This window comes from Aureobasidium melanogenum, assembly GCF_000721775.1.
Source record: "Aureobasidium melanogenum CBS 110374 unplaced genomic scaffold scaffold_5, whole genome shotgun sequence".
In the NCBI taxonomy this organism is placed as follows: Eukaryota; Fungi; Ascomycota; class Dothideomycetes; order Dothideales; family Saccotheciaceae; genus Aureobasidium; species Aureobasidium melanogenum.
The window spans coordinates 464,215-476,393 of NW_024470057.1; the positions used below are offsets into that span (position 1 = coordinate 464,215).

The 12,179-nt window shown below is 50.8% G+C and overlaps 3 protein-coding genes across 3 annotated transcripts; 1 reads left to right on the forward strand and 2 right to left on the reverse strand.

Annotated features, from left to right (window-relative positions):
• Positions 1-2,345: 2,345 nt before the first annotated feature.
• M437DRAFT_82699 (uncharacterized protein) lies at positions 2,346-4,205 on the reverse strand (the record flags this gene model as incomplete). The annotated part of the gene is made up of 1 exon (XM_041027797.1): positions 2,346-4,205. One exon carries the CDS (start codon positions 4,203-4,205, stop codon positions 2,346-2,348), a length of 1,860 nt encoding a protein of 619 aa, XP_040881720.1.
• Positions 4,206-8,047: 3,842 nt separating this feature from the next.
• Positions 8,048-8,869, reverse strand: M437DRAFT_44169 (uncharacterized protein; the record flags this gene model as incomplete). Its single annotated transcript, XM_041020866.1, has 2 exons — positions 8,048-8,083; positions 8,123-8,869. Coding segments are annotated over 2 exons (783 nt in total), but the record flags the coding sequence as incomplete, so codon positions are not given.
• Positions 8,870-10,264: 1,395 nt separating this feature from the next.
• Positions 10,265-11,928, forward strand: M437DRAFT_43670 (putative glucokinase; the record flags this gene model as incomplete). The annotated part of the gene is made up of 3 exons (XM_041020783.1): positions 10,265-10,361; positions 10,419-10,498; positions 10,549-11,928. 3 exons carry the CDS (start codon positions 10,265-10,267, stop codon positions 11,926-11,928), a joined length of 1,557 nt encoding a protein of 518 aa, XP_040881722.1.
• Between the last annotated feature and the right edge of the window lie 251 nt (positions 11,929-12,179).

Genomic DNA, 12,179 nt, shown 5'->3' on the forward strand with positions numbered 1-12,179 from the left:
GACCGACGCCCACCAGGGGTGGTCTCCAGAAGCGACGTCAGAAGCAGCTCGTGTCGTGGTCGGCTCGCAGCCCGCTCCTGCGAAAAACCTGCATCATAATTACTTCTGAGGCTCGCTCCCGATGATCGATGCAGCCGCGCTTCTGATCTTTACCACAAGTAGAATTATACAGCGGGGCCCACCACCCGTTCGTGGTGACGGAACGGTGGCAGACTCCGCGAACTTCATGCGAATTCTCAAGCTGGCGTGGTCGCTGACGATCTCCTGGTATTTACCCTTTTATGATCTGGCGATTGTTCGCCTGTAACCAATATTTACCATGAACCTCTGTTCAAGGACCATGACATTTCCTCTCAAAACTTGACACGCATTCAGCCACAGTAAGAGTGGGGGAAAGCGGGGCCATAGAGCCGCCGTTCCTCCAACGAAAAGTGCCATGTTCCTATCCAAAAACTGGGCGAACGTCATATCCCAAAGGCATTGTATGAACAACGGACCTGGCCCCGAGGGATGTACACTCCGCAGGATGCGATTTATGTAGGTTTCTGTTCCAGCTCCCTGGCTTGCGCTTCTCCACGAATATGCCAAAGTATGAGAAGTGCGCCGTGGCCGTGTAGGCGTTTAGTTTGGAGACATGGATCACCTGTTCGTTCTGATCTCCTCGTTTCCCTTGCACAGACTAAAACAGGAACAGGTGAACCATTGGCAGGATATCAGTCCGTTGTCTAATGAGGCCACCACAGGTTACATCGATTGGGATTGCGATTAAACGGTGTCATGTCACTTGTGGAGTCCGAGCACCACCTATTTTTCTCTATCGCAATTAGAATAGGTGGGTGCCCTACACCACAACTCGCTAGTTTCCTATTTCTCACCTTCACTCTAAAGCATCCTTGCAATGCTCGAAAAGAGACCATACGAACAGCACTCGTGGCGAACGTGTCATTGATGCAACGATGGCACACCGCACACGCCGAGGTTCCCACCCTACGCAAAAGCAGTGAGCAGAGCAGACAGCGAAAACGTGCGGGTTTTTGCCGAGCTACTAGAATGCCATGAGCTTAGAGCAGATCCCCATGTTGCGTGCTAACTACCTTGACGTTAGCACCTTCCCTTGGCCGCGGCTCCCTGTCCTATTCGCCGAGGCCCCGTCCGCCGTTTACGGCTCGAGCTTCCCTTGCCTGGCTTGCCAGATGCCATTCACCTAACTGTATCATCTACAATCTATTGGTCGATCAGTCAAAGATGCGATTCCCATCGATCGAAAAATGGTTTCGCGATGGACGGGAGAGTCTCAATGGTCGTACTCGCTGGCCGCAAAGTGTTGGGAAACAGATCATCTATCCGTTGTTGCAAACATCATCCTTGGTGGTCGACAAACACAGGCAGTGAGATGGATAACTCGTTGCGCCACGCACGCATCACGCACGAGTTTGCATGGTTCTCAGTGACAGGGTTTTTCGGAGTAGGACTCATGTCCTTCGGAATAGAGTCCGCGATATATACGTCCTACATGGCGATCGGGTGAATGCTTAAGCGGGTCCTCTCACAACCCCTCTTCTCAAACCCTCGAGAAAGCAATCGAGGTTGCACCATGCATGCTTGCACCTCGGTGTCGACTCCGTTGAGATCATCGCATGCTATCGAAAGTGGGCTCATACTTGTTCCCGGGTGGTAGCTTCAGCTCTCAACATTCGTTGACTAAGCCCTAACAAAAAGAAACAGATGAAATTCTCCCTCTTCTGTGGACCTGCGCACGAGGAGCGTCATAAAGGAGCGGGGCAAGGGCAGAATTCGCGACTCGAACAATCTGAAAGGCCTCACCAATTCATTCGTCATAATTTTGATACCCAAATCCTAGCAGAATCCCTCGAATGAATGCCCATCAATAAGCAACACATTTTAACATGCCCTCACTCGCCTCGCATCACCCTTGTGAAGCCTCAAAAATGCCTGGTCTGGCCTGCCCCGTTCATGCTTGAAGCGATCAAGCATTGTAGAACCCCTTCCGGTATCGTACACGTATTCGTGTTCGACGGTAATTGGCTGCTGGTATTTGCATATAGACCTGCATGCTGGCTCCATCCCGATTCTGCATACTGTTCATCGGTCCCAGTACTTGCATGATTGCAACCTTCGGCACGTCTCTGGTTGCTGGCACGCATTTCCAAGAGCTACCACCAGACAATTCCAAGTAAGACCTAAAGACCCTTGCAAGGATAGGCTGAGGTGCGTATCGGAAGGATCTGGTTGTTGCGGAATCTCATCTGAACCAGGCTTAGTTGCCGATGATTGGACGCATTGAAGCGATTGGTTCGCTTTGAATTGTATTAACGTTAATACATCTAGAATCCATTGTTATCCATATAATAAGGAGGATATTCTTGATAGACCGGCCATGGCCATTCCAGAGCAAGGTCTGTTGGGAGTTGGATGGCGCCGCCGTTGCCGTTAGTTTCTGACACAGTCTGAGGCATTCCCATAGACATTGGTGGTTGGGCGACGGCAGACTGTTGCAGGTGCTGTGGTGGCACGGATTGAGGAACATTCCTTTGGGACTGCATGTACTGGTCGATTTTCTCGACTTGAGCTAGAAGACCTTGGCTCGTTCCAGCAGAGCGATGCAAATTGGCCTCTAGCATCTCAAGCAAATCTGCCATGAGCAACAGCGAACTGCGCACACGCTCGTAAACCTGTTGCTGCAGAGGCTGCTCAAACACAGAGCCAAGCACACCACCAATGCTTGATAGTTGGTAGATCATAGGAGTGCTTATGGCTCTCAAGTATCTTTGAGGGATTGTCCGGAAAACAGTCAGGACTTCGTTAGCCACGTCGCATTTCCTATCAACGCTCGGACCGTCCTCTGTGGAAAAGAGCATCATACGAAGCAGCTGGAGTGTTGCCTGTATGTTCGCAGCTTGGAAGGCATAAATGTCTTGAGTTGGGTCGCCAGTCATGGGTGGCGTAGATTTGAATTGTGGAGGCAGAGCGTAATACATGTTAAGCATGGTAGCCATGACACTCTTCTCGGAGAAGGCGTCGCCAAAGACGAGACTGTCGACACTGCGACGGTCGTCGTGATTGAAACGCTTGGCACGAGCCTTGTTGACGACGTGTTCCAGGACTCGGTATAAATCAATGGTGAAGTTCCAGCCTACGAGCCAGCTGACTCGATGCTGACCAGGAGGAGCTTCAATCTTGGTGCTCGCAATGGTTCCATCATCGTACTCGTTGGGGTATCGCACATTCAAGTGTACCTCTTGAGTGCGTATGAAGCAGTTCCAGACTACAGCGGTGAAGACCTCTAGAGTATAGGAGCCCCAATACAGGCGTCTGTATGTTTCTTTCTGATGCTCTTCCAAGCCAGTAGGCCAATACTTCTCGTCGTAGAAGCGTTGCATGGAGATAAGAGTGCTCCCGATGCCCGAGTATTGTTGCACATTTAGAGACTGACCATACTGAATGCTAGTCAGTGAAAGAAGCGCGCAAGCTCTGATATAGTCGAAACCGCGCAGTTTGTCAAGATCAGCCGTGAAGACGGACTTTGCAGCAGAGAAGAAGACCTCGGACGAGGCCTCAGGGTTCTTAACAGCTTCTGGTATTCTGCTTGGAATAGCACCATCGCGGATACGAGCCGAAGAGAGAGCACACATGGCCATGACAGAAGCAAAGAAGCCTTTGTCAGTCAAGTGATCCCTGTTCTTGATCTTTGCGCGGTCGGTGGCTTCGTGGAAGAAGGGATAGAGAGGATAGACGACCTCCATGTAGACATCGAACAGGTCGAGGATGATGGACTCGCTCGAGAGGGCAAAGACCTTCCATGGCAGATCGAGTTCGGTAGGGTCTTGACGGGAAGTGAGAGCAGGTGCAATGGCAGCAAAGTCGTTCGCCTTGCCGACGGAGTCGTTGCGAGTGGAATTGGACGTGGACGTGGCGGTAGGGGCCGAGTGCAGGTCCGAGGCTAGGGTGTTGCGTGATTGGGAGGATCGCGCTGAGGGTTGCGAGGGTTGGGCAGGAGCAGCGGGCGCTTGTGGATGCTTCTTGCGTTTTGAAGGTCTTTCATAGGTACAGGCGACATCGAAGTCATAGCAGTTTTGGCAGCGGTCGGCGTCTTCATTGCTGGGTCTGCAACGGATGCTTCGTCGATGACAAAGATCGCATGCTTGCGAGATGCGCTGCAACTTGCGCGGACGATCTTGTTGCATCGGAAGCGGCTTCTGCGGTTGCAAGGCCAAGGGCTAGGGCGCTCAATGACAGGCAGATGCGATCAATGACAAGTTAACTTGGCTACGTGAATGTCATGAGAGGATAAAAGGCAGTATCAACAGACGGCCGACGATGGTGCGAAAGAATATAGAGTGTCGTGTCCTGTGCTGGCTTGCGTGTTTTGTTTGGCCTTGGGTTTGAGTTGACATCCAAAAGGTCAAAGACAACTGCTCAGGCTCAGGTCCAGTCTCTACAGGCTACATGTCGACCGGTCGCGACAGCAGAAACTCAAATAGCACTTTGAGCCCGCCACCACGAGCGCCATCACATCATTCGCTGCCTCAATCCTCTGTCGGACCCTAGGCCGCTACCGAAATCCATCGAGATCCGACAGTGATGCATCGCGCATACGCTACCCCGTCATCCCCACGTATCGTCCCCCTTCTCCAATTCTATTACCTCCCTTCACACGCATTGCACTTTACATAACAATGCTTGCGCTCGCTGTCTTGTCTACTTTAGCTTCTTCTTCTCCTCCTCCTTTGTTCCACTGCGCAGTCGTGTCTTCTGCACGCCAAATGCAAGTGTATGACTGTGACCTTAGACTTCGCTAGCCGCATGCCAACCTCTCCTCTTCTCCAAACACCATCACCAACGCTCTCGGCATGAGCTGCTGCTCCACTTGCTCTCTCGCGCTGCCATTCGTTGCTGCGTACAGACAAAATTCACAGGTTTCAGCTTTATAAATCAGGGATGCGCTGCTTCATGCGACACGTTCGATTTCTGCTCTACTTCTCTCGACCTCCGGCCACATATCCAATCAGCGCACCTATAGCTCCACCATCCAACCTGTTCGAACGCCTTCTCCTGCAGAGAATGCACGCATGTGCATCTTCAGAGTCCACAAGCTGACATGAGGGGAAATAAATACCGCTCGAACAAAGACGCTACGTACGTAGCCTTTGCTCATTCCAACCATGTCACCCACAACCTAAACAACGACACCAGCCCGGAAAAAAAAAAATCGTGGCCCAACACTGTAAACCTGCTCAGGAGCTTGATCTAGTGGAATGACCCAAGAACGCTCAAGTAAGTGTCTAGCCAACGCCTTCGTCGGGACAAACTTTTCAACATCTGTTCCAAACCCACTACACGTCCTGAGGTTGGACGGTCAACCTATGTCTTGACCACACTAGATGGTATCACAGTGCTACTTCAGTCAGAGACGTAAAGACTACCTTCTTTGTCCTAGAAGAAATGACCAGTCTACCTCTGCCAACGAGCACGCTCTGCCTGCCAGGTTCAGGAGATGCACACTGTTGACCACAAGCCCCTTCTGGTCGTGTACGGTCCTGCTGCCGTTCGCGACAGTCAGCACACCGCTGTTCTCGTATACAGCTCAGCAGGACAGGCCGTGTATACATGCTGAGATGTTCTCCAAGCCCTAATAAACGGCCATGTGACCCTATTGGTAAAGATTGTTACTCATCCATGTGCATGAACAACGGTTTGCCTTATGCAAGACTCTTTGGTCGAGCCAATTCCATCTTCATCACCTTCGAAAGATAATTGATAAAGGACTTGCTATTGCAGGCGCATCTACTAAGAGCCTGGCTAAGAATGTGTGCGCACCATCTCATCTTTTCTCCTTTTCCATTTCCCCATGTCGATGAGAAGCACGACCGAGCATGTAGACGATATGCTCCAGGTTGAGGATCAAGCCCCTGGCGTCCAGGAAGGTGCCTCTGTCCACTGCCTGCTCTGACCTCTTTTCTTCCTTCTTCATCTGATCAACGAGCAAAGTCCGCACCAGTCACAGACCCACTCATTTCTTTTCGGCCTGCTCCTTATTGGCCTTGTCTCTGGCCTCATCAGCCTGTCTTCTTTCCTCCATGCCCGCGTGGTAGTCAGCGAGCCAAGCGTCACGCTCCTGCTCCTCGCGACAAGCTCTACAGGCACCGTCAAGCTGCTCGAAGAAGACCACAGACACGCAGCCTGGCTGACCAGACTTGGCTTTGTCACATTGTTCGGTAAGGATGATGAACTCGTGGGTACAGTTTTGGTAGGTGAAGCGTGTACGGTGGCACATCTTGCTGAAGAAGAAGCTAGGGTCAGAAGGGGAGAAATAAAGGGGTTGGGAGATAGGTGGTTACCTCGCTTGCTTCGTGGAGGTATCGAGGTAAGATAAGATACTGATTTAAGATAGGAGGTATGAGTGGTTGATTTTGTGGTAGAGGAGTTTTGAGAGATGGTGTTGTTGAGGAAATGCCTCTTGTCGCGGTGTAAACAGAGTGAGAGTCAGGTCTCCAACTCAACTTATGCCAACACCATTTCCGATATCGATGCCATCGAGCACCGGAACATTCTACCTCTTCTGCACGTATTCAGCACCAACTCTGCTGCGGCAAGATGGGACCAGGTAGAAGGGTTCGTGGAGGCTTGTGACTCTATCAACTTCCACAGGTGACCGGAACCTTGGGTGATTGTTTTGTGATTCACATCAGTATCTTCGAAAGGACTGTCGCTAGATATGGGAACAAAGGCTTCTGGTCTTGCGGTTACAGACGCAATTCATGAGTGTTCCTGTGGCCTACTCTCAGAAAAGCGATCAAGTCTAAAATACAAGATGGGATTTCTGTCATGGTAACCACAGTAGAGGCCACTTGGACTTGATGGGATTGATACTTGTGTCGGCCTTAACCTGGTTCTCGAATCTTTCCATACTGTGGTTTTAGAATTATGGCACCCTAAAAGCTCTCCTTCACTCTTGTGTAGAAAAAATCAAAGACATTCTGGTGACATGCTTTGCTCTTCTGTCCATCAGCCATTGAATCAAATCTTACAAAATTAGTAAGATTGATCAATTGGATTGTCAGCAGTTGACGGAACAACTCGACTTCTGGCATATTGCCAGTCTCATTTTCGAGGGGATAGCAATACTGGATGATGCCAGACACCGATTTGGTGAGATCAGAGGTTGAAAGGGTTATTATGGATTGAAACACAGCATTTAGCACATACGGCCACAGTCAGCTGAAAACTGGGCATCCCGTCCGCTCTGCCATACATAAGCAGTTGAACGGCAGATTAGTACTACGGTGGGTGACCACGTGGGAATCCCTGCTGCTGTATGTTTTGCCTCAACACGATCTTCTTTTTGCCCATTGTCTTTACTACCCTTTTCATGTTTGCGAGTTGCGGCCTGTATCGCTTTTGGTTTCTATCCGGTTGACGATGACATGAGACGTATTAAAGACCGGCTAATCGTACTGACTCTGAATCAAATGTATCAATGGCTCGAATCGATGATTATCACTGATGGGGTGCTGGACTGGCTAAAGCCCGTTACGCAAATAGGAGCCGTGTTAAGTGTACACGAAGCACCCATTAGGAGAATAAATTCCTGTGGCTGATCTGGCTATGTTTCAAGTATTTTTCCCAGCAAGCTCTGTTTATCATGATAGTCGTGTGCGCGACAACAGCAATGAGGAATCCTGACAGCACGCGTCTCAAACCAGAGCCATGAGAAGGAAGTTCGAGCAGGCTCGCCGAGAGGCAACCTGGAAGAAACATGCTGTGTTAAAACCATGGGGCTGTAGACAAGATCGAACATGTGATAGTCTATATCCAGGCGCTAGCGGCCTTTGAACTGGTCGAAAATTGACAAAAATTGGCGTTCCTGCTTTAGCCTACTTCTGAAAGGTCCATCTGAGCAGTTGCCACTTATGAACTCAACCCGCGGTCCACTCGATGATCTGCTGTTTTTAGAGCCAAGTCGTCATAAACGTATACTCCAGATGTGCATGTAGTTTTCTGTCTGAATGGGATGTACCAAGTCTCGTCAGGTCTTTGGCCTCTTCATCCAAATTGTCAAGCCCTGATTGCCCGTTTTCTGGGGTGGCTGTATAGACGCTACACCCTCAGGTCGGCTAACAAATGAGCCCGGAGCCATTGACGTGACTTTCGGTGCTGGGGCTTTACTTGTCAGGCGTCGTACTAATTGCCACGCTGAAGACCGAGCCCTAAGGAATACTCCAGCTAGTGAAGAATTGTATTGAGGCTCCCGAAGAAGTTCTGGCTGCAATGCGAGCATCAAGAGAGTATGCATATTGTAAAAAGCATCATTGCCTGCGTTGTGGAAAGCATGGTTGCTCTCATAGTTCAAGTCTGTTGTGCGAAGATTCGGAGAGAACAATCTGATAACATCGGCTGGAGTGACATCCCCTGGACTTGAATCTACGAGATATCTCCAAAGCTTCGACAACCGGCCAGGTAATGTGGTCCGGCATTGCTGGGCTAGAGCAAAGGTATCCACGATGGCAACAATGTTAGATTCGTTACGCAACTCATATCCTAAGACGTGAGCGAGTTTCTCGATATCGTGATTCACAGCATGTCCGACGAGGATATATAATCGATCAGGGCGCAGCTTGAGATAGGGTCGTATCGCCGCCAGAGGGACCCGATGCTCAACAGCACCAAAGAGGAAGGGCTGGCGCTGGCCAGTCTTGAAACGGAATTGACGAGGCCTGATATGTTTTGACCATTCCAATGCTGAAGGACCAGGACAGAGGTTCTTGATATCACGGGTGTCAAACGTTGAGATACCCAGTTCTGTGAGATCAGTTCTGGTGCCTTCAGTGTCAATTGCTATGAAAATAGCATCTTGTGGTGCTCGAGTAGACTTCGACTTCAAGCCAAGACTAGAACGAACGAATGCAATACACTTATTGCTCAGTCGGGATTTACTCTTTGTCGCAGGTGGCGGCTCGGTCTGCAACTGTCCTTCACAGCTTTGCACATGGTAAGCAAAAGCATACCCACAATTCTAATAGGCCTTTGCGGTGGTGTTCACTCGGTCGATTGCCTATTTGGAAATACCTACTTGGAATTGGTGTCAGAGCCCAGAATTGGCTGAAAGCTGGTGTGGAGCCCCTCAGCGCTTCTCGGCTCTTTACAGCGGCGTGTTTGGGCAGAGCACGGTGCCGAGTCGGAGGATGAGGCAGCCGATTGATGCCAAGGGAAGCCGAAACCAAGCCGTGGTCGTACTCCTCCAAGGACAAGAGAGCGTGTACGAACCTGACCAATACCGGTCAGAAGAACAGCGGTCATGGAAAAAGGTGGCAACTGCTACCGATGCGCTCGCGTGGCTAACAGGAGACAACAAGCAAGAAGGTGATGAGTAGGGAATTGGGTGAGGCGGCCGGGCCGGGTTCAGAGAGCAAAAACAAGAGAGGCTCCGTAGAAGTACCGGGCGCTTTGATATTTTTGGTTGTTGGGCGCGGAGAATGACGAGTGGGAGGATGGAGAATGGTGAGGTGATACGTTGGAGACGAGCGAGGGGAAAGGCGGAGGACAGGTGATGTGCAGTGGAAAGAACAATTCAGTCTGTTTATACACGATATCACGAAGCATTTGCTTGATCAACATGGAAGGAACAATCAGCCATGCATTCTTCAACTTCAACAAGAAGCTGTCAAAAGGCAAGAGCGTTCGTCGGCAGTGACGTCTGTGGGCGTTTCTGGCGCACGCGCCCACTACTTTTTGGCTCTCGAGTCTCGATGCGATAGACGATGCAAAAGATCAAGAGCCGTCACGGAACCGTCCAAAACATCAGGTAATAGCAGGTTTAGGGCTGCTACTTAATTCCCTCTGGTCTCGCGTACAAGACCTGACTCCTGCCCCCGTCCCATAAATATATCTCCTCACCCTGGCGCTCCACCGACGCACCAGATCTCTCCCAACTCCTTCATCTCGCTCCCCATCCTCATCTCGTGCGGCAGACCCACCCTTCCTCCGCGACCTCCGATCTGAAAAAGGTTCCCTTCTCTCTCGCTCCTTGTACGCTGTCGCCCTCCTCGTACTCGTCCTCAGTGTCCAATTCTTGCTTGTGCCCCGCTTCATAGCTTCGCTCCGCAAGCCAAGTCAGCCACTAGACTCGGGTCGTCCTGACTTTTGTCGTTACAACCCCTCCAATCCTTTCTTGCAGGACTTGATCTGTCCTCATACCTCCGAAGACCACACAACTACTCTGTTCGATACGTCGGCAACTCGAAATATGGGTCTCGCACAAGAAGCTGCCCGCGTGGCTGCCGAGTTTGAGTACTCGGATGACCAGGTCAACAAGGCCGTCAAGGCCTTCATCCGCCAGATGGGTATGTCTACTGCTTAGCATTCTCTTTCTACGAGCATCCACTGACCATTGGATCCAGACGAGGGCCTTGAGAAGTCTGGCACCTCCATCAGCCAAATTCCCACCTACGTGACCGCTGTTCCCAACGGAACCGAGAAGGTGAGATCTGGACTGCAGAAACAAGCTTGATGCAATTCTGACATAGAAAGGGTCTCTACATGGCTGTCGACCTTGGTGGCACCAACTTCCGCGTCTGCTCCATCAACCTCAACGGTGACAGCACTTTCTCCCTCACTCAATCCAAGGTCGCCATTCCTCGCGAGCTTATGGTTGCTAAGACCAGCAAGGAGCTTTTCTCTTTCCTCGCACAGCAGATTGCCAACTTCCTGAAAACACACCACAACGAACACTACCACGCTACCATCCGCAGACGTGCCACCATCCACTCCGAGAGCGGTTTCAGAGAGCAGGAAATCTTCAACTTGGGCTTCACCTTCTCCTTCCCCGTGGAACAAGTTGGAATCAACAAGGGTAACTTGATCCGCTGGACAAAGGGTTTCGACATTGCCGATGCTGTTGGCAAGGATGTCTGCAAGCTTCTCCAAGACGAGATCGATGCTCTGCACCTGCCTGTCCGTGTTGCTGCTCTGGTCAACGACACTGTCGGAACCCTCATGGCTCGTTCATACACCTCTCCTGGCAAGACTGGCACTCTTCTGGGCGCCATCTTTGGTACTGGTACCAACGGTGCCTACGTTGAGAAGCTCGACAAGGTCAAGAAGCTTGACAAGAACAATGCCAACGTTGACAAGACTACTGGTGAGATGATCCTCAACACCGAGTGGGGCTCATTCGACAATCAGCTCTCCGTCCTCCCCAGCACTCCTTACGACAACTCGCTCGACAAGGAGACTCCCAACCCTGGTATCCAGATGTTTGAGAAGCGCATTTCTGGTATGTTCTTGGGTGAGATTCTTCGTCTGGCCATCGTCGACATGGTCAAGGAGCGCAAGGCTGGTCTCTTCAGCGACGACAACAGCAGCAGCAACGATGTTCACAGCACTACTTGCATCTCCGAGAGCAGTCCTCTGTGGCAACCTTGGGGTCTTGATACCAGCTTCCTGTCCATCGCTCACGGCGATAACAGCGCTGGCTTCAAGGTGACTCGTCAAACCTTGGACAAGGACTACGGTGTCCACGCTGCCAGTTCCGAGGACGCCGAGGCTGTCAAGCTTATCGCTGCTGCCATCGGCAAGCGTGCTGCTCGTCTGTCTGCTGTTGCCATTGCCGCTATCGTTCTTGCAACCGACAAGCTTTCGGCACCCAAGGACATTGCCACCGCCGACGACACACCTGTCAACGAGGACGAGATGATTGACATCGGTGTTGATGGCTCGCTCGTTGAGTTCTACCCTGGCTTCGAGGAGTATATCAGAGAGGCTTTCCAGCAAATCGAGGGCATTGGCAAGCACGGCGAGAAGCGCATTCGCATCGGTATCGCTAAGGACGGTAGCGGTGTTGGTGCTGCTTTGATTGCTCTTGTTGCCGACAAGTTGGCCAAGCAGGACCAGCTCAAGGAGTACGACTAAAGAAAACGCAGAAGGAGCAACGATTTCAGAATTTCTTACGATTACAAAATCTTTTACGCATTTGAGCATGCGGAACAAACTTGGAAGGGCGTTTAATCTTTTTTCTCTTTTTGGCTTGTTGTGAGCCGTCTCATATATATGTACATATATCCTCGTACATTGGCCAATCTATTTTCTTTTTGATCATGATCTCGTTCTTCCAAGTTTTGAATTTTGACATTCGTTGGCGATTCGTGAGGTTGCATAGTCTT